Here is a 21,225-nt window from a genome sequence, read left to right as displayed (position 1 = left end):
AGGACCGAATGAATGAATGAAAGAAAGGGGCAAAGGGCAGGGCCGCGGCCGCCGCCGTAAAGCGCCCCGCCTAGGAGACGGGCCGTTGCGACAGCCGGCCTCTTTGCGACGCCCCTCCCCCCGGAGGGTGTTGACGTGTCCCGGGAGGCCCCGCCCCCTCCGCCGATAGGCCCCGCCCCCTGGGGGGTTGTCCTGGCAACGCGCTGGGGGCCCCGTCCGACGCCAGCGCGATGGAGGGGCTGCGGCCGACGTCGACAGGTAGCGCGAGACCCGGGCCTCGGCCCCGCGCGCGCGGGCGCGCGCCCCCCCCTGCACGTGCGGCCCCCCCCCCGTCTCGCGCACGCGCGCCGGCCCCCAGCTCGGGGAGGCTCCATCCCCCTGGGGAGCACCGGGGAGATGTCCTGGCCAGAGAGAAGGCGGCTCTGGGACTCCTGATCCTTAGGGGACGGGGCACCCCGGGATAACGAGGGGCTGTCCTGGGGGGAGGAGGGGGCACTGGGACCCCGGATCCTTAGGGGAGGGGGCACCCCCGGAAAACAAGTGTGTCCTGGGGGGAGGAGGGGGCACTGGGTCCCTGGGAGGGGGCACTGGGTCCCTGGATCCTTAGGGGAGGGGGCACCCCGGGATAACGAGGGTGTCCTAGGGAGGAGGAGGGGGCACTGGACTCCTGCTCTTTAGGAGAGGGGGGCACCCCTGGAAAACGAGGGAGTGGCCGGGGGGGGGGGAGCACTGGGACTCCGGATCCTTAGGAAGGAGGCACCCCTGGAAAACGAGGGGGGGTCCTGGGGGGAAGAGGGGGCTCTGGAACTCCTGATCCTTAGGGGAGGGGGCACCCCTGGAAAACGAGTGTTTCCTAGCGGGGAGGAGGGAGCACTGGACTCCTGATCTTTAGGAGAGGGGGCACCCCTGGAAAACGAGTGTGTCCTGGGGGGAGGAGGGGGCACTGGGACTCCGGATCCTTAGGAGAGGGGGCACCCCGGGATAACGAGGGGGTGTCCTGGGGGGAGGAGGGAGCACTGGGACCCCGGATCCTTAGGGGAGGGGGCACCCAGTGAAACGAGGGGGGTGTCCTGGGGGGAGGACGGGGCACTGGACTCCTGATCCTTAGGGTGGGGTGAGGGGCGACCTGGTGACTCCACCCCCCCACCCCTCTGGTCCCTTGTCAGAGCCCCCGCGGAGGGACCGGAGTGGCCGGACCCCAGGGCCCGGTCAGCTGAACACCATGAGGAGGCTGTTCGGCTTCGACTGGTCAGACGTATCCAGCTGGACAAGGCTGGTGACCCTGCTCAGCCGCCCCACAGACCCGGCGAGCCTCGGGACCTTCCGTTTCCTCTTTGGTGAGTTGGGGGGGTGGGGGTCGGAGGACAAGGTCAGCGTCCCCCTCTCCCCCTCCGGGCTTCGGTGGGGTCGGGAGGTGGGAGGACCCGGGCCCAAATCGTTTTCCAGATCCTCTGACCCTGTTGCCGGAGACCAAGGGACTTTGCCCTCAAATGGCAAAGAAGAGGAGGTGGGAGGTGGGATGTGGGAGGGAAAGAGAGATGGGGGCAGGGGAGGAGGGGCCTGCCACCTTCCCTAGGCAGAGCCTACCCCTTGACCAAGAAAGTCTTCTCCCTTCCCCCCGAAAAGAGAAAGCAGCTCTGACCCCTTGACCCTAGGTGGGGCCAGATCTCCCTCTAATAATAATAATGCTGGCATTTGTTAAGCACTTACTGTGTGCAAAGCACTCTTCTAACCGCTGGGGAGGATACAAGATGATCAGGTTGTCCCATGTGGGGCTCACAGTCTTAATGCCTATTTTACAGTTGAGGTAACTGAGGCTCAGAGAAGGGAAGTGACTTGCCCAAAGTCACCCAGCTGACAAGCTGACAATCTAGCCGGGATTAGAACCCATGACCTCTGACTCCCCAGCCCGGGCTCTTTCCACTGAGTCACGCTGCTTCTCTGACCCTGTGACCACGCCCCCACCTTTCCAGGTTTACTGATGGTGCTGGACATCCCTCAGGAGCGGGGCCTCAGCTCCCTGGACCACCGGTACCTGGAGGGACTGGAGGTGTGCCGGTTCCCGCTGCTGGACATTCTGCAGCCACTGCCCCTCGACTGGATGTACTTCATCTACACCCTCATGCTGTTGGGTGAGGGGAGCCTGAAGATCGATCGGTCAATCGGTCCTATTTATTGAGCCGCTTACTGTGGGCAGAGCACCGCTCTAAGCACTTGGAAGAATACGATGCAAGAGATTTGGTAGACACGTTCCTTGCCCAAAAGGAGCTAGACAGGGAGGGAGACTGGGGGTGGAGGCGAGGGGGCAGAGAGGGGCCTGGTCCCCTTCACCGAGCCACCAGTCAATCAATCAGTCGATCAGTTGCATTTATTGAGTGCTTACTGCTTGCAGAGCACCGGACTAAGGGCTTGGGAGAGTACAATACGATCAAGTTGGTCGATGTGATCCCTGCTCTCAAGGAGCTTACAATCTAGTGAGCCGTGCTCCCCGTCTTCGGGCCGCGGTGACCCAGTGACCCTTGGACTCTGGTCATTGAATTCCAGGGGCCTTGGGCATGATGCTGGGCCTGTGGTACCGCCTGAGCTGTCTCCTGTTCCTACTGCCCTACTGGTACGTGTTTCTGCTGGACAAGACCACCTGGAACAACCACTCTTACCTGTATGGACTTCTGGCCTTCCAGCTGGCGCTGACGGATGCCAACCGCTACTGGTAAGGAGATTCGGGGGCGGGACTGGCGGAGGGTGGGCTAGGGATGGTGGGCGGACACAGGAGGCGATTAAGTCTTTGCTCTGTGCTGACCAAGAGGCTTGGCTCAACACCGTTGCAAATTCACTGTAAGCCCGTCAATGGGCAGGGACTGTCTCTATCTGTTGCCGATTTGTACATTCCAAGTGCTTAGTACAGTGCTCTGCACATAGTAAGCGCTCAAGAAATACTATTGAATGAATTCAGTCAATGTCGGACTTATTGAGCATCTACTGTGGGCACTGTACTAATTGCTTGGAAGAGGATAAGATCCCAGTTCTTAAGGAGGTTACAGTCTTGTGGGGGAGACAGATGCTAATATTAATTACGATTAGGAAGGAGAAGGAAAAGGGGATATGTACATGAGACAATGCTTAATGAATAAGGTATTAAAATTGTGGCTTGAATGAATTCTGAGGTTTCATGGAAACAACACCCAAAGTACCCGGTGGGAGGGGCAGGCAGCGTGGGAAGGAGGAAGATGGATATTTTAGAACTTGCAGAACAGTCCTACCCGCCGCGTCTGAGGGCTTGTGGGACCTAGGGTCCAGGAGAGGGTGGGGGGACATGGGGGCTCCTGAATGTATTTTCAGAAGGCCGGCCGGCTGGGCCTGAACGGGGCAGGGGTCTTGAATGGGAGAGGCTAATTAGAGACACGGTTTGCTCTCACCAGTGCAGCGGGCTGAGCTGGCCCCTTGGCCGCGGCCTGGGCTGAGCCTGCCGCCTAACCCACCTGTCTGGATAGGTCCCCGCGGAGCAGTACGTACATCCTAGAGACAAACAGGGGAGGGCAGGGCGATCGGGGCTGTGGAAGGGTTGGCACCAAGTAGCCCTTCGGCCCTCACCTCCGCCTTCCTGTCCTCCTTTCCTCCCCTTCTCTTTGCCCCTCCCTCCTCGGCCCCAGGTCCCTGGATGGCTTGCGGGACTCCCGGAAGAGGAACGTGCATGTCCCGCTCTGGAACTACACTGTCCTGCGCAGCCAGGTTTGCCAAGGACCCCTCTCCCTCACTCCCTGATCCCCACCAGGCTCCAGACCGGCGGCTGCTTCCGACCCGCCCAGCCAGGACCCGCTTCCTTTTGAAGGAAGCATGATGGGAGGAGGGATGACCCCTAGAGCCTTCCTGAGCCGCAGCCCTCCCTAGACTACCCACTTCCCCCGGCCCGGTCCCCCTTCCCTCCCCACCGATCTGTTCCGGCTCATAACTGCCCGTCCTGGGTCGCCATCGCAGATCTTCATCGTGTACTTCATCGCCGGGGTGAAGAAACTTGACGCCGACTGGGTTGGCGGCTACTCGATGGGCTCCCTGTCCCGGCACTGGCTCTTCAGCCCCTTCAAGTGAGAGCTGGGGACCCGGAGAAGGACTCTGACCCCGGGTGGGAGAGGGCGGGCCCGGCGGTAACTTCCTCAGCCCCTTCCCAGTCCGCTGGATACCCGGGGCTGCTTGGCCCCCAACTCCTCTGTGCACCACCAGGGGGAGCCAGGGCCTCTTAATAATAATAGTTTAATATTTGTTAAGCGCTTACTATGTGCCAAGCACTGTTCTAAGCGCTGGGTAGATACAAGGTGATCAGGTTGCCCCACGTGGGGCTCACAGTCTTCATCCCCATTTTCCAGATGAGGGAGCTGAGGCCCAGAGAAGCAAAGTGACTCGCCCACAGTCACACAGCTGACAAGCGGCAGAGCCGGGATTAGAACCCACGACCTCTGACTCCCAAGCCCGGGCTCTTTCCACTGAGCCGCGCTGCTTCGAAGGAGCTCCCGGCTCCTTCTGTGGTGGGGAGGGCCCAGGGACCATCTTCTCCCCCGTACCCTGCTGTCCACAGGCTGGTGCTGTCGGAAGAGATGACCAACCTGCTGGTGGTGCACGGGGGTGGGCTGGTGCTGGACCTCTCGGCCGGATTCCTGCTGTTCTTCGACGCCTCGCGGCCCGTCGGGCTTTTTTTCGTCTCCTACTTCCACTGCATGAACTCGCAGCTCTTCAGCATCGGTCAGGGCCCACCCCGGGGCCCGGGTGGCTCAGGGCCCCGGGGGCCCGGGCTTCGGGGCGGGGCGGTCGGTCCCGACGTCAGGGAGGTGCAGGGAAAGGCCCAACGGGGATGGGGAACTGGGCTTGGACCCCGAATAGCGGTGGGCTGGCCATTTCACGCTGCGGGGCGGGGGCGCCGGGGAAGCGAAGGGCTCCAGGAGCCCCTAGACGGAGCCCCCCGACCTGAAGCCGTCCCCTCTGCCGTCGCAGGCATGTTCCCGTACGTCATGCTGGCCAGCAGCCCCCTGTTCTGCTCTCCAGACTGGCCCCGGCGGTTGGCAGCCCGCTCTCCTCGCTGGCTCCGGGGCCCGCTGCCGGCCGTGGCCCCCCCCGGAGCGCAGTGCCTCCTGCGTCTACAAAGGGGGCCGGGGTGGCCGCCAGAGGCCCGGGTGGCGGCAGCGGCTGGGAGCCGCCTTCACGCTGCTCTACGTCCTGGAGCAGCTCTTCCTGCCCTACTCCCACTTCCTCACCCAGGTAGCCGTCAGGGTCGGGGAGCTGGGGTGCCGGCGGGAAGGAGGGAGGGAGGACCCCGACTCCCAGAGTGACCCCTCCTTTCTCTCCCCGTCCCCCCCCAAGGGCTACAACAACTGGACGAATGGGCTGTATGGCTATTCCTGGGACATGATGGTGCACTCCCGCTTCCACCAACACGTCAAGATCACCTACCGCGATGGGCTCACCGGCAAGCTGGGGTACCTCAACCCCGGGGTGAGCCTCCCCCCGCCCCACGTGCCATCCCTTGGAGAGAAAATTGCTGCTCTACCACCTAGCCTCCTCCCCTCTCCTACTCTGCCCGCTGGCTGCGGTCCCCGACCCGGCGGAAGCGTAACGCCGTTTATCGAACACCGACGGCGACTGCCGGCGCGCTGTAATAAGCGCTTGAGCCCGGCCCCCGAGGTGCCAGTTCAGCGGGCAGAGGCCCCGGGTGCCTCCTCCCCGCCAGCAAGCCGGGGCGGGCCCGGGGGCCGCTAGCGGGCGGAGAGCGCGGCCGGGGCTGACGTCGGGGTCCGGACAGGTGTTTACCCAGAGCCGGCGCTGGAAGGACCACGCAGATATGCTGAAGCAGTATGCCGCCTGCCTGAGCCAGCTGCTGCCCAACTACAATGTCTCCGAGCCCCAGATCTACTTCGACGTCTGGGTTTCCATCAACGACCGCTTCCAGCAGAGGTGGGGCCCGAGGCTGGATAGAGCAGGAGAGGCCAAGTCAAGAGGGCGAGGGAGACCTGCGGGTTAGGGTCCCCGGGCTGCGGGGGCCGGGCCGGCCCAAACCCAAATCCCATCGGGCTGGACTAATAATAATAATAATGTTGGTATTTGTTAAGCGCTTACTATGTGCCGAGCACTGTTCTAAGCGCTGGGGTAGACATAGGGGAATCAGGTTGTCCCACATGGGGCTCACAGTCTTAATCCCCATTGTACAGATGAGGGAACTGAGGCACAGAGAAGTTAAGTGACTTGCCCACAGTCACACAGCCGACAAGTGGCAGAGCTGGGATTCGAACTCATGAGCCCTGACTCCAAAGCCCATGCTCTTTCCACTGAGCCACGCTGCTTCTCCATCCAGGTGACCTGGACTAGATCCAGGTGACCTGTCGCCCTCCGACCCCAGCCTCTGCAGGTCTCCCCGCCTGGGGATCGGGTCATGGGCGGGGCGGAGGTCCCCCCGGGGCATTCAGTCCCCCCGCCCGGGCCCAGCAGCACCACCGGCGACCAGCCCAAATCCCCGCCGGACCTCGCAGACTGAACCGTGGCCGGTCCACCCTGGTGCTCGGACGCCAGTCCGGAGCCGGCTGCTGGATCGGGGGTCCCGGTTTCCTGGCCAGTGCCGGCCGTGTGGGCGCCCGCCCGCCGGCAGGGGACATTACTCCACCAGAGAAGAAGAGAAAACTCAGCCAAGCCCCAGGAGGCCTTCCGCCTTCCTCCTCGGCCAGGCCCAAGTCTGTTGTGGTATGGTGGCCCTCCCCCTCGCTCCAGGCGGGACCAGGGCGGAGTGCAGAGTCCCGGTAGAAGGGCAGATCTCTCTCTCTCTCGACCCCAGGCTGTTTGACCCTCGGGTGGACATCGTCAAGGCCACCTGGTCCCCGTTCCGTCCGACACCCTGGCTGCAGCCGCTGCTCCTGGACCTGTCTCCGTGGAGAGCCAAATTCCAGGAGATCGAGGGTGGCCTGGATAACCACACCGAGGTGGTCTTCATTGCCGACTTCCCTGGTAGGGCCGAGGTAGGGGAGGTCTGCCCCAGGGGCTCTCCCATTTTGGGCCAAGCGGGTGGGGGGGTCTTGGACGCTGTAGGCGGTTAGGCGTTGTAAGCCCGGAGGGTGAGCGGGCAGTTGGGGGCCCTGGGCCCCTTGACCGGATGGGCAGTTGGGGGCTCTGGGCCGGGCGGCCTGGAGAGGAAGTGAGGGTAAAGGTGACCCCTTTCCTCCCGGGAGGGTGGCCAAGTCCCGCGCCCCGAGCCCCGTGCTCTGTGCCCGAGCAGGACTGCACCTGGAGAACTTTGTGAGCGAGGACTTGGGGAACACCAGCATCCAGCTGCTGCAGGGGAAGGTGACGGTGGAGTTGGTGTCGGAGCAGAAGAACCACTCCCTGCAAGAGGGGGATCGGCTGCAGGTACCGGCCCCGGACCCCCCCGGCCAGGGTGGGCCGGAGAGGCGGGAGCTCAGAGCCGGCAGTTAAGTGCCAAGTTCTCGGAAACGGATAGGAACGTCCGAGTCTTTGACCGCTCTCCCTTCACCCCTCGCCTCCTGTGCCCTGCGACGGAGAAGGCACGGCTGCTGGGGGGCCAAGAGGCAGCTGGGGGTGTGGGTCGTGACCCCTGCTGCCTTGTCCCTTCCCAGCTGCCCCCTGGCGAGTACCACAAGGTCCACACGGTGTCGGACGGCCCCTCCTGCTATATGTACGTCTTTGTGAACACGACGGAGCTGGCCCTGGAGCGAGACCTGGCCCGGCTCCAGGAGCTGAAGGAGAAGGTGGAGAACGGAAGTGGTGAGCACCTAGTTCACGGCGCGAGCGGGGCGAGCCGGGCCAGGGGCACCCTCCTCCCCGCCCCCGCCGGCCACCTTCCCGTCATCTTCCTTCTCCCTTCCCGGTGCAGAGACGGGCCCACTGCCCCCTGAGCTGCTTCCCCTCCTGGAGGGGGAGGTGAAAGGTGGCCCCGAGCCCCCGCCTCTGGTTCAGACCTTCCTGCGGCGGCAGCAGCGACTGCAGGAGCTTCAGCGCCGGCACGCGGCCCCCTGCCACGAGCGGCTGACCCGCTTCCTGCTGCGTAAACTATACATCTTTCGCCGCAGGTCAGCGTTTGCCCGCCGTTTTTTCTGTCTGGCTCCCGGCCCCTCGTGAGGCGGGGCCCCCATCGGGCCGAAATGGGGCCGGTCCTCTAAGGAGCTGGGAGCAGAGTGTCCTTCCCCACGGGCGGGCCTGGGTGACAGGGTGGCTGGGGAAAGCGGGAAAAGGCTCAGCCACTCTGGCTCCAAGTTGGTCCTACTCTGCTTCTCATCCCTTCCCCCTCTCTCTAACTCCTCTTCTTCTCCCAGCTTCCTGATGACTTCCATCTCCCTGCGCAACCTCATGCTAGGCCGCCCCTCCCCGGACCAGCTGGCCCAGGAAGTGGCCTATGCCAACCTGCGCCCATTCGAAACGGCGGCTGCCTCGGACCCGGGGGCATCGGAGTCTCCCCCCTTGGACTCTGACTCTCCAGATCCAAATGCAGGCCCTGGCCCCACAGCAGCCCGTTCGGAGCTTTGATGGGGATGGCCTCAGGGTAAGTGGGTGGGAGAATTTATACAGACTCATTTTTTAAGCCCTTCCACCCCCTCACCCCCCCACCAAGGAGCAGGCTTCTTTCTCACAATAAATGGCCCTTTGTAGCCTGTGATTTTTATTGTGCCATAAGGTAGGGCGGCTACACAGCCAATATAAGAGTGGAAGGGCAAGACCATTGTGCTGGGAGCCGTTAAGAAGGCTTCCTTACAGCACAGGCGATTGGTTGAGTGAGTGGGACGTACTCTTGCCGGAGACTGGATCTCCATGCAGCCACAACAAGACTGGGCTAGCTAGGCTGCCTATACCCATTGCTGGGGGAGGGATCTCGATCTCCCCCCTACTCATCACTGACCTATCTTGGGCACAGGGGAGCCCTGGTGTGCCCAGTCGGACACCTGGGTTCAAAGCAGGTACAGCCTTGGGCCAGGTACAGCCAAGTGTTGCCTTGAGAAGGGGACTACAGTGCTAACCTGTTTACACTGGGCCCCCCCATTGTTCTGAGTGACGCCAGCTACTTGCTGCAGAGGTCAGGGCAACCAGTCAGGTGGAGAGGGGTCACAATCCTACTTCATCAGCCCTGCTGAGGGGTCCAGGGAGGAGAGACCATAACCACACTCTCCTCTATGGGGCAGAGAGAAGGGCTTTTTTTGGTCAACCAGTCACTCCTTGAAGCTGCCTGGGTAAGGAATAGGGCCCTGCTATAGGGTAGGGGGCTCAGGGCCCAGGTTCAAGCTCAAATCCGCACCCCCCCCAACCACCCAACTGGGCTCCACGTATTCCTTGCACCAGGAAATCCTAGAAGGCAGTTACCAGCACCCCTGGCCAAAAGCACACTGGTGGTTAGGTCAGGAAGGGTTCAAAGCTATGGGGTACAGGTGCCAGCCTCTGCCCGTGGTTCAAGAGGTTCCAGTAGCTAAGGTATGAATGTGATCACAGCTCCCCAAAAGCAGCAAACAGAGGGGCTTTAGGGCCAATGGGCACCTGTCCTCCCAAGCACAGGGCACTTCTAGCCAAAACCTGGCTGCTCTAGCCAGGCAACAGAGCCTCCGGCTGGAAACGTTTAGAGACTCTGGCCCACACAAGCTGCCTTGTACTTTGGCTATCACCAGCCTGCATCCACAGCAAGGACAACACAACTCAGGGCAGATGAGCACCTCATCTATCTGACCTCACGGTTTGGCAGGGAGAGCAGTTACCCAGGCCTAAATGCTCCTCCCTTCAGATTCGAGGGGAAGCAGGTGGGAGCAGGAACACCCCAAATTCTCCTCTTACAGGGTCAACTTACCTAGTCCCTCCCAGCCAGGGAGTTGGGGAGGAATGACCATAGCCAAGCGGCCTCCCCCTAGGATTGAACCAATCTAGCTCCTCTTAACCCAGTAGAACTCGGCCCACAGTAGGTATAAAGCCACTCCAGTTAGCACTTGCCCAGGCGGGTCACAATTAACAGAGCTGGGATATGAATTTAAGTCCTTCTACCACTCAGGCCTGCGCTTTATCCCCTAGGCCCCGATGCTGTTTATGACTAGCAGGGAAGGTTTGCACTTCTGTGCCAATCCGGAGGGCACTACCCTTATAACAGTTTTCCCACAGGCAGGCAGACCCATCTGAAGGGCAGGACCAGTTTTCAAGGGGACTTTGTACCCACTGTAGACCAAGCCCAACCCAGGAAGAAATAAATGTCAATGAGGAAACCCAACCCGGGCTTGGGTCAGATAGCCACCCCACCTGCCCCGCTTCTGTTCGAGGCCATGGGCCAAGGCTCTCCTCCCCCACCCCGCTAAGCCCAGAGTGGACAAAACTTCTCCAGAGGGAGGACCGACTCACAGTAAAAGGTAGAACCTAGCATTTTATTAAGATCTTCATTTACTGTTGGAATTGAGAACCAGACATACGTAATAAACCTCCCAAAAAAAAAAAAAAAGATCCTGAAAGGCACTTTCTGCTGAGGACAGTAGTCATGGGATGAGCCTGTAAACAAGCTGGCTTCTCTGTACAACACCAGCCAAGTCAGCGTCTCCCCACGGCCAGCCGCTCCAGCTCTGCCCTCCCCTCAGAAACCAGCCAGAACCCCCAAAGGTGCGACCCAAGGTTTTTCTGTAGGACACCCTGGCCTACCTGGGAATGCTGGAAACATGGCAATGAAATCATGGTGTCCAAAAAGAATAGGTTTTTCATTTTCTCTTTTTAAAAAGCTGCCTCTCTGAGGTGATAGCTTCTCTGTACTCACGCCACACCCCAGAACACAATAAATAAGCAATTAGAAAATGTTTCAAGTATGAAGGGATTTCCTTCTCCTCCCCGCCAAAAGTACTGCTCTCTGAAGGGAGCTGGTTTCTCTGTAGCTACACCAGCTGTTCAGAAAGCTCATTGGACCTGGTTTTGAAAATAAAACAAAGTTAAAAAACCCTGGGAGGAGCTCTTGTGCAGTGTGGAATACTTGGTCTTTCTTATAAAGAAAAAGTTACTCCGATACCAAAGTGTGCAACCTACAGACCCTCTGGCACCACCCCGCGACTTCTCTGTAGGACATCGCAAGAGTGCCAAGCGCCCGTTATCCTAGAGCTAGGAGTTGGTGAGGTTTGGCTAGTGCTGAAACCATGCATAGGATTGATTCGATAAAATTAAAACCTTATTACGTACGTCCTCCGGACAGACAGCTAGAAAGTGGAGAGGTTTCGGCCCCGGTGCCGGCCAGAGGGCGGCCGTTAAGAGAGCGCGGGCGCCGGGGCAAGGGCTCAGATGCTGACTGCCTTTCTCTGAAGTGAGGCTAGAGCTCCACCTGGAGCTTTGCGTGGCATGCAAGACTGATCTGGTAAGGGACACCCGGACAAGCAGCTACATAATTAAGAGTTGGGTTGAGGGGGTCCAGGGTGGGGAGAGGGGGTAGCTTCACATTCATAGTAGGAGCTCGAATATAAAAAAAGCCCCATGCCACTGACAGGGCTGTGGTCCTGCAGGACAGGCGATCGCTCGGTCGGGTCAAGAAACTACAAGTACTTCACGGGCACGTTACAAGGACATCTCTCGATGGTGGAGGGGGAGGTGAGGCGGTTAGATCCGGGGGCTCGGGGGGGGCGGAGAGTGGGGTCAATTTGAAAGCATCATTTACTAGGCAGACTGCTGTCTGTTCACCTCTAGGAAGTTACGCGGGTCACCTAAAGCTCACCAAATCCATTATAAGGGTGAGCGGAACATTGGGGATGGGATGGGAATTGGGGGGAGGGAGGAGAAATAGCACAGCCCACCTTACGGCCTCCACACAAAAGCTAAAAATTCAGGTCATTGGACAGAGTGACTGCAACTGATCAGGAGCTGAAAGAGGACAGGAGAGTTTAGGGAGCGGGGCCCTTTCCCGCAGAGCTTGAAGGCTTCTCTGTAACCTACGCCAACAAGTCTGGGGAAAGAAGCCTAACACTTTCAATACTTTAGCTTTTTGGGCACTTCCCATGGGAAGCTGTCCCTACCAAAGTGGCCATAGGCTGCAGTCCTCTGATAAATTGGTTTCTTCAGATCCAGATCCCTGGAATATACAAGTCCAGAACTTAATACGTAGTATTCAAATCGAGGTCAGACACAAAAATCAGCAAGACTCATTCTCAAGACTCCTGGCACATGAGACGTGTGCGGCTCAGTGGGGAAAGCTAGGAAGAAAGTCTGCGGGGGGAAGAAGGGTTACGCCTCCCTGCTGTCCGGACTGCTTGCAGTGAGGGAGAGGAAGGACAGGCACTGCCCCGCTGGCTCGCAGTCTAACGGCGACTGCGGAGCCGTGGCCCTTTGCGTGCCTTCGCAGAACCCGAGGCGCCTGTCTGGCTCGAGCCCGGAGCTGTGCCCGGGACCACGTGCTCGAGGCTCCAGTCACCGACAGACCTGAAAGCTCGTGGAGCGGGTCCCGAGAAGAAAAGTCTGAGATCGTGTGATACTTACCATCCCGCCCCGGACCCCCCACCTCCATCCCACCTCAGGTCTCAGTGGCAGAGAAAGGCACTCTAGCATTTAGGGGCTGCTTGACGGGTGACAGCTGGGGTGGGGTGGGGGCGGGGGGAGCAGATTTCAAAGCCTGACTTCGCGACACAACCAAGACCAACAGGAATGCAGACAGCACGACCTACCGTCTCTCCGTCTCAGAGAGCAGCTATCGAGTGTCGTCGGAATGAAGGGGTCTCTACTGTGGGTCTTGGTTGAGGGCCCGCCCTGCCTTAGTTTTTACTTGGACCTGAGTACTAACAAGACTTGGGTTTTTTTGTTTGTTTGTTTTCCGGGGGAGGGTGCTAGCAACATGCATTACCATCTTTACCTGACAATGACCCCGGGTCGGAGGTCAAAGTTCTTCTTCACAATCTCCAGCAGCTCCCTCTCGCTCTTCTGAGAGGTGCCATAATGGAAGATGGAGATGGACAATGGATGAGCCACTCCGATGGCATAAGATACCTAGGAGGCGAGGTGAGGCATCAGAAGCCCACCCTTCACTCGGAGCGTCAGGCGCGGCTACCCGTCGTTCCACTCCTCACACCCAGGTCCCGTCAGGTTAGCACCTACCTGAACAAGCACCCGCCTGCACAGACCTCCTTTCACAAGGGACTTTGCGACCCAACGGGCGGCGTAGGCAGCCGAACGATCCACTTTGGTATAATCCTTTCCGGAGAAAGCTCCTCCGCCGTGAGCACCCCAGCCACCATACGTGTCCACGATGATCTTGCGTCCCGTCAAGCCAGCGTCACCCTGGAGGAACAGCCTCATTGAGATCCTTGGGCACAAGGGGCAGATGTTCGAGCCACCTCGGGACCTGGCCGGAATCTCCCGCCCTGTGCGCCCCACCCCCCGCCCCCCACCGATGCCCCCAGCCTTACCTGAGGCCCACCGATGACAAACCTGCCACTAGGCTGCAGGTGATAGATTGTGTCCTCATCCAGGTACTTGGCCGGCACGACGGCTTTGATCACCTTCTCCTTCAGGGCATCCCTCATCTCATCCAAGCAGACGTCTTCGTCATGTTGGACGGAGATGACGATCGTGTGGACTCTGATGGGAAGGACGGCCCCGCGGTCCTGCATGTACTGTACCGTCACCTGAGAGACGATCCATCGTGAGATGCGGAGAGCCGACAGCCCGTCTCCAAACCACCCCCGCGAGTGGAGCACCACCTCCCCGCGTGGCAGGAGCCGGCTTCCCGGCTGGTTTAACCCATACAAGAGCTAAGCCATGGCTATGGCGATTTTTTTTGGGTCGGCGGATGAGGGAGCGGGGAGGGAGATGCTAGATGAGGAACCTGGGGCCGACCCTCCGGTTTTAGAGGGCTCCTCGGCTCTCTCCACATGTGCCATTAGTGCCCTGAAGGTGCTAAATTGAAGACCCGGCTTGCTCAACGAGATTACATGACTGTCGGAGATTCCAGGAACTGCTTACTTGAGTTTTGGAATCTGGACGAAGCCAAGGCAGGGTGCCATTGCGCCGCAACTCGGCCAGCTTAGCGTTGAGTTTGTGCGCGAGGACAATGGTCAACGGCATGCACTCTTCTGTCTCATCTGTGGCATAGCCAAACATCAAGCCCTATTGCGAGGGGGAGAGGAGGGAAAAGAAGAAGAGAGGACAAAAACCCCATCATGAAACTCTGTTACTCAAGGAGCTGCAATGTGCTTTGGGATGGAAGACTTTTAGCAACGTACCTGGTCACCCGCACCAATATCCTCTTCATTTCTGTCCAGATGAACTCCCTGAGCAATATCGGGGGACTGCTGCTCCAAGGCCACGAGCACATTACAGGTTTTATAGTCAAACCCTACGAGAGAGGAGCTTGTTTCAGTGTGCACCAATAACCCTCCGGGGCCGCACCTTACCATTCACCTTTTAACTATGGAGTGGGTTTGGGGGACAAGGATAAGACCTAATGGAGTGGGTTTTTCAAGTTAAGACAATTGGGGAGAGGGGGCAGGGAGAGAGCCATTTGAGTTTTAAATATAGAGTTGACTTACAAAGGCTAATACCGTCATAGCCCAAGACTCAGGGACTGGGGATTTAACAGATGGATGGGTTTCTGTTAATTCCCACACAGACTGTGGGAGGTGGGCTTTGCAGGCAGTCACCTGGCCAACAATCCAAACAGTAAACTCGGGCTTTCAAGTATCACCCACGTTTTAAAGGGGGCGGGGGCACAGTGAAACACTGTCAGGGCTTAGTGTACTCCAACAAGTTTGAAAGAAAGAGACAGCCGGCATTTGGAGAGAGTCATTGAGTGGGCAAAGCCACACCAGGGCTCTTCCCAGAGGCCACCGGAAAAGTGACCAAAGATGGCTGTGGAGCCAGCAGTAAAATGGAGTTGATGACTCAGGATCATGGGACTTTCGGGGTGGGGGGGGGCCACGGGTGGAGAAAGAGAGGAGGGGGGAGAGAAGAGGTATCTACTGCCTTATTTCAGAGTGTACTTAGGTGGCTGGAATGACCCACATCATGGACCTGGAAGTATGCATTGACACTAGCCTGGGTAATGTCAACTACCTTAGGTGGGTGAGGAGAAGGGGGGTGGGGAGGGAGAAAGGCTACTGGCTTATCTTGGGAATACCAGTGCGCAATTACCTTATTGTCAAGCCAATTGGACAACTCACCTTTGGAAGAATCATCATAGCCCACGTGTTTGATGGTTTCTCGGACCACTTTCTGGTAGTCGACAGCAGCTCTGGATGTGATTTCCCCAGCAAGAAGGATCATCCCTGTTTTAGCAACCGTTTCTATAGGACAGGTTACACACAGTCATTACAGAGGCTCGGGTGTTAAGGCTAGGTAACTGACGGTTCAAACAAGTTCACCACTCACCACAAGCAACTTTAGCGTCGGGGTCCTGCTGGAGGTGGGCATCAAGGACAGCATCACTGATTTGGTCACAAATCTTATCTAGAAAGAAACGCAAGGTTGCTGCTTTCAGACACTTCACACTACTGGATCCAGCCTAAAAATGTGACTCAGCCAGTTTGCCCCCTCCTCCCCCTTCCCTTCCCCCCAAGAAAAAACATTCCACTGAGGGCTTTAGGAGCCTCTGCCATTAACTAGTGTATCGCTAGAGGTCACGGAACTGAAGGCAGCTGGAATAATCTAAGGGGCTGAGTTGCATGCTAATTGCAAGTTGACACTGTGTTCTCAATATAGCTGCACTTCAGACTTGGCTCTTCAGCTAGTGAGCTGCAGAAAGCTGTACTCATTTTTTTTTTTTAAGTGGGCAGAGACTACGAACGACAAAAACCTAGGTACAGCATGGGAAGTGATTAATGTTTAATAAATACGTTGATATACGAATGCAACCTCAATTTCGGGAGCAGGGAGAATGAGAGAGAGTTCATTAGAAAAAGACAATAGTCCTTTGTTTCAAGCTCCTTCTCACGTTAAGGCTAATTCTAAGCTTATTCAATACTTGGGCTTGGAGTCCAAAAACAGGGAAAGCAAAAAAAGATCAGTTTCTCTGAATCACATACCCGTGGGCCGTACTACGCTTCTGGATTACTGACGGGAACCCAGATTTAACCTCTCCCCATTTCGCAGAGCGATTAAAGGCGCTCAGTCCTCGCGAAGCGCTTGAGTCTACTCCATATTTTCCCTTCCCGCATTTTCGAATGGCTAACGCGTGTGCGGAAAAAGAAAGCGTCCCTATTTAGTCAGCCTACTTTCCATTAGATCCCTAGGTTTCCTTACGGGCGGAACGATCAACACGCTCCCTCCCCCGATTTTCGAATTACTCATGATGTCAAGGACAAAAGATGCCCAAGGGACTGGACGCCTTTGGAAATGGAGCAGAAACGCTTCTTCCAAGGAAACCGGAATAGATGCATTCTTCGGATTATGATGCAACCCGAATGTGCACGCAGATCTTTCTGTCTAGAGCTACAGATGCACAAGTCTGGTTACATCTATCTACACACTCAGAATCACACCCACACGTCCCACACTTGGGGACAGCCAGGAATGGCTCCTCCCTCTGCTGCAGCCTCGTTGGGTGTGTTCGGGGGGAGGAAAAAAAAAGCGCTCTCGCCCTTCCAGGCCGAATAAGGACCCCCCCCCTGCGGGGCGAGGACCCTGGGTGGCGGGTCTAAAGCGACCGACACCTAGTAGGTGGGGGACCCTTCCATCCTGGGGGGGCTAAAAGCAGTGAAAAAGGACTTTCGGATGGTGACTTGGGTGCCTCTCCGCCGAGGAGCTAAATCAAAATGTCTGACGGCACAAGGCTGTTGAGAAATGGCTGTAAAAGGATCCTGCCCCAGCCGGCGGGGAGGGAAGGGCTTTTAATAGTAACGATGTTGGTATTTGTTAAGCGCTTACTAGGTGCGCAGCACTGTTCTAAGCGCTGGGGGGAGATCAGGCGGTCCCACGTGAGGCTCGGTCTTCACCCCCATTTTACAGAGGAGGTGACTGAGGCCCAGAGCATAATGATGTCGGTATGTGTTAAGCGCTTACTATGTGCAGAGCACCGTTCTAAGCGCTGGGGGAGACCCAGGGGAATCGGGTTGTCCCACGTGGGGCTCACAGCCTTCATCCCCATTTTACAGACGAGGGAACTGAGGCACAGTGAAGTGACTTGCCCAGTCGCACAGCTGACAAGGGGCAGGGGTTGGGGGGGGGGGGGGAATCGCACCTCTGGCCGGTATAGCATCCATAGGTGGTCCCTCCCTGCATCCCCCCCCAAGAGAGGGTGTCCCGCCCCCCTGCAGACGGGTCTAAATTTAGAGGCCTCGTCGGGTGCGGGGCGGGCCACGTGCGAGCCCGCATGGCTGCGGGGGTCCCCCCGCCCCAGGAGCAGACACGTGGTGGGGCGCTGCAATGCGGGGAGCGCGCGCGCGCCCGCGGGGGAGGGGGGGGGCAGGGCTCTCCCTTCCCCCTCCCTCCTTCTGGAATCTTCTAGGCCCGAAGAAGGGGGGGGGGAAAGAAAAAAAAGGACCGGCCACGCGGGCCCTTTCCGCCTCACCTGGGTGTCCTTCCCCGACCGACTCGGAAGTGAAGAGGAAGGTGCCCTCCTCGATGAACGCCTCGTGGAAGCCGTTGAGTTGCCCGTTCATGGTGTCGGCGGCTGCGAGGGGGGAAAGCGAGGAGAAGGGAGGGCGCTCCACCGGCCCGGGGGAAAGCAGGGAGGAGGAGACGACGGCGGCGGGGCGGAGGGCGCCGGCACAACGAGGCGGCCGCTGGGGCGCCGCCACCTTTATAGGCCGACGCCAGCGCGCGCCCGGCCCCCGCGCGCCGCCGCCGCGCGCCGAGGCGCCGCCCCTCGCCGGCGCGCGCCAATGCGCCATTCATCAGGGAGCGCGGGGCGGGGGGAGGGAGCGGACCGAACCACTCGGAAAAGACCCCCCTAAAAAGGCGGCGCGCCCGAGCCGTTATGTAACCCACGGCTCCCCTCCCCACGCCCGCTCCTCCTCTCTGGGGAGCGCCGGCTGAGCCCGGGAGACGTGGGAAAAGGAAGGGGAAAGGAGGGCGGGGGGAGGGGGTTCTGAGGAGGAGTGTCCCCCCCCCAGGGGGTGCAGTTGGGCTCGTCCCGCCCCCGCCCTTTCCCGACCGTTGGTGGCGGCGGGTCGTGGCGCGGCGCGGAGGGAAGGACCGTCCCCTCCCTCTCCTTTTTGTAGGCCATCATCGCCACCCCACTTTGGCCACGGAACAAGGGACCCCCCCCCTCGGGGGTCTTGTCCCCAGTAGCCCGAGCCGTGGCGCGCAGTTAGGCCTCAGGACGGGAAATGGCCCCCTGGACTGCGATATAATAATAATGATGATGGTATTTGTTAAGCGCTGACTATGTGCAGAGCACCGTTCTAAGCGCTGGGGGAGATCCAGGGTCCTCAGGTGGCCCCCCGTGAGGCTCACAGGCTTCATCTCCATTTGACAGATGAGGGGGCACAGACAAGTCAAGTGACTTGCCCACAGTCACACAGCTGACGTGGCGGAGCCGGGATGAGAATCCATGACCTCTGACTCCCGAGGCCAGGCTCTTTCCACTGAGCCACGCTGCTTTTCTAAAATAATTTGATATTTGTTAAGCGCTTACTATGCAGCAGGCTGTTCTAAGCACTGGGGGAGATACAGGGTCATCAGGGGGTCCCACGTGAGGCTCACAGGCTTCATCCCCATTTTACAGATGAGGGAACTGAGGCCCAGAGAAGTGACTTGCCCACAGTCACACAGCTGACAAGTGGCAGAGCTGGGATTCGAACCCATGACCTCTGAATCCCAATACTAATTATGGTATTTGTTAAGCACTTACTATATGTAGAGCACTGTTCATTCGTTCACTCATTCAGTCGTATTTATTGAGAGCTTACTATGTGCAGAGCACTGAACTAAGCACTTGGAATGGACAATTCAGCAACAGATAGAGACCATCCCTACCCAATAACGGGCTCACAGTCTAATCCAGGGAGATAGACGGACAAAAACAAGACAACAAAATCACGATAAATAGAATCGCGCTGGGGTAGATACAGGGTCATCAGATTGTCCCCCGAGGAGCTCACATTTTTTAATCCCCATTTTCACAGATGAGATCACTGAGGCCCAGAGAAGTCAAATGACTTGCCCTAGGTCACCCAGCAGACAAGTGGCGGAGTTGGGATTAGAATCCACGACCTCTGACTCCCCAGCCCGGGCTCTTTCTACTGAGCCACACTGCTTCTCTAAGATCCACTGAGATCCACGAGGGCGGCAGGGGCTCACACCTGCCCACCATGTCGCCCTGTCCCAAGCGCTCAGTACAGTGCCCGGTACACACTAGCAAGCTCAATTAGTGTTGCCGATCGAAACGGCCACCCCCCAAATGGTCCCTAAAGGGGGAGGGAAACACAGAGGGTCAGTCTCATCATTTCTGTGTTGGATGAGGGATGAGGTCAAGAGCAAAGACCATTCTTCCCGCTATTTCAGGGCGGGAATGGCGGGAAAGGAGCCCGATGAGCCGGGACTCGTGACACGGAGCGGGACCCAGGAGCAAAGTGCAGACTTTGACTCCACAGTCCAGCCCGCTGTCTGTGCCTCTGGTGAATCCGGGCATCTAACCAGGCGTTTCGCCTCACTTGTGCTCCTGAATAAGGAGATAATGATGAAAAGGAGGGCATTTAGGACGTGCATATTAGGTGCCAAGCATTGTGCCCATACCAGGTAATCAGAATAATTGTATTTGCTAAATGGCACTTACTACTCATCAAGCACTGTATGAGCGGCAGGGGTAGATATAATAATAATACTAATGATGGCATTTGTTAAGCGCTTACTATGTGCAAAGCCCTGGGGGGGGATACAAAGCGATCAGGTTGTCCCACAGGGGGCTCACAGTCTTCATCCCCACTTTACAGATGAGGGAACTGAGGCCCAGAGAAGTGAAGTGACTCACCCAAAGTCACACAGCTGACAAGCGGCAGAGCCGGGGTTAGAACCCATGACCTCAGACTCCCAAACCCGTGCTCTTTCCACTGAGCCACGCTGCTTCTCGATATAGATGTAGATATAGAGTCATCAGGTGGGACACAGCCCTAGTCCCGCGTGAAACTCAAAATCCAAGTAGAAGTGAGAACAGGTTTTTAGCCCCGTTTTACATGTGAGGAAACTGAGGCACCTAAACGTGAAATGACTTGCCCGAGGGCACACGGCGGACAAGTGGCAAGAGTCGGGAGCGGAACCCGGGTCCTCTGACTTCCAGTCCCGTGCTCTCTCCATGGAGCCACTTTGCTTCTCAGATTGACTAATGTCCCAGTTCCAAGCAGGGTTCATAATCTAAGAGTTAAGGGGAGTAGGGTTCTTGTCCCCATTTTATAGACGAGGATGCTGAGGCCCAGAGAGCCCCAAGGACTAAGAGCAGGGCAGTGACAGACCTGGGACTACAGCCCAGGTCTCCCAATTCCGATTTTATGGTCTTTCCTTTAGATTCCCCTACATGAGTTCTCCAGGACTTGGGATTTGAGGGGACGGGGCTATGGTTCGCCCCAGGTGCCAGTTGCATGGGGGCAAATAGGGACCCTTGCCCCATGAGGGCTTCCACCCGGGGTGGCAAAGCCATTGTTTTCACCCACTGCTAGTTGGGCCAAACCCCATCACCCCCTCGCCTCAGGACTCCGATAAAGATACAGATCCTTCCAAGCGAAGCCAAAGAAAGCGGAGTTTGAAGAGGGGCTGAGAAGCCCTTAAACGGGGCCTGATTCGTTTCACTCTCTCCCCCCCACCAAGTCCCATTCCAATCTTACCCCCCTACACTCACCTCAAATGTAAAGTTGACCCCTCTGTTCTCTGGGGTCACAACTCCCAACGGCCAGTTGGGCAGCTGCCTCGGGGAACACCCTTCGGTGCTGAGCTCTTTACTGGGCAGGGCTGGGCCTGTGACGCAAACGTCCCACCCAGCCACCCCTCCACATTTGTTTCCCGCAAACCTCCCACCCAACCACCCCGTTACGTATGTTTCTCGCTGACACTTCCCCACTGAAATGCTGTCGGTCAGGGTGGGTAGGGCGAGGTGCTCCCGGGAGCAGGGATTTGCACCTCCTCTCCTTCCCAGAAAGTGCCATTTCCAACCCAGTGGCTGAAGCAAGAGGGTGGGGCCGAGACCCTCACCCTCTCCACTCCTCCACTCCGCTTCCAAAACCCCTCAACCAAGGGATGGGCGAACACCCGACAACCCTCCCAACCAGGGTCGCTTGGGGCGGTTGCCACAGTCACCCCGCCCTTGGTACTGCTGTGGAAACAGCT

General features: G+C 58.3%; 2 protein-coding genes across 2 annotated transcripts; one reads left to right on the top strand and one right to left on the bottom strand.

The window, feature by feature from the left end:
- The first annotated feature begins 176 nt into the window (after positions 1–176).
- Positions 177–8,644, top strand: GGCX (gamma-glutamyl carboxylase). Its single transcript, XM_029074849.2, is given in 16 exon segments — positions 177–258; positions 1,167–1,337; positions 1,974–2,132; positions 2,545–2,710; positions 3,651–3,729; positions 3,976–4,082; positions 4,571–4,734; positions 4,984–5,099; positions 5,101–5,247; positions 5,350–5,481; positions 5,789–5,940; positions 6,812–6,981; positions 7,250–7,380; positions 7,608–7,755; positions 7,865–8,060; positions 8,304–8,644. Coding segments are annotated over 16 exon segments (2,277 nt in total). The 5' UTR covers positions 177–230; the 3' UTR covers positions 8,515–8,644.
- A 1,708-nt stretch (positions 8,645–10,352) lies between these two features.
- Positions 10,353–17,672, bottom strand: MAT2A (methionine adenosyltransferase 2A). The gene is made up of 9 exons (XM_029074850.2): positions 17,477–17,672; positions 15,340–15,417; positions 15,132–15,254; positions 14,196–14,308; positions 13,936–14,079; positions 13,380–13,598; positions 13,069–13,251; positions 12,827–12,960; positions 10,353–12,052 (listed from the first exon to the last, which is right to left on the bottom strand). The coding sequence occupies exons 1-9, from the start codon at positions 17,565–17,567 to the stop codon at positions 11,950–11,952; spliced, it is 1,188 nt and encodes a 395-aa protein (XP_028930683.1). The 5' UTR covers positions 17,568–17,672; the 3' UTR covers positions 10,353–11,949.
- Between the last annotated feature and the right edge of the window lie 3,553 nt (positions 17,673–21,225).

This window comes from Ornithorhynchus anatinus, chromosome 11 (genome assembly GCF_004115215.2).
Source record: "Ornithorhynchus anatinus isolate Pmale09 chromosome 11, mOrnAna1.pri.v4, whole genome shotgun sequence".
Lineage (NCBI taxonomy): Eukaryota > Metazoa > Chordata > Mammalia > Monotremata > Ornithorhynchidae > Ornithorhynchus > Ornithorhynchus anatinus.
Note: the sequence above shows the minus strand (reverse complement) of the source record. Positions and strands in the feature narration are given on the sequence as shown.

Excerpts from the sequence above, each read along its gene's own strand:
- MAT2A (XM_029074850.2), bottom strand. The coding sequence starts at position 17,567 with ATGAACGGGCAACTCAACGGCTTCCACGAGGCGTTCATCGAGGAGGGC. Across the intron at positions 14,309-15,131 it reads CTATGATGATTCTTCCAAAG|GGTTTGACTATAAAACCTGT; the intron begins GTGAGTTGTCCA and ends CCTCTCTCGTAG. Across the intron at positions 13,252-13,379 it reads TTGTCATCGGTGGGCCTCAG|GGTGACGCTGGCTTGACGGG; the intron begins GTAAGGCTGGGG and ends CTGTTCCTCCAG.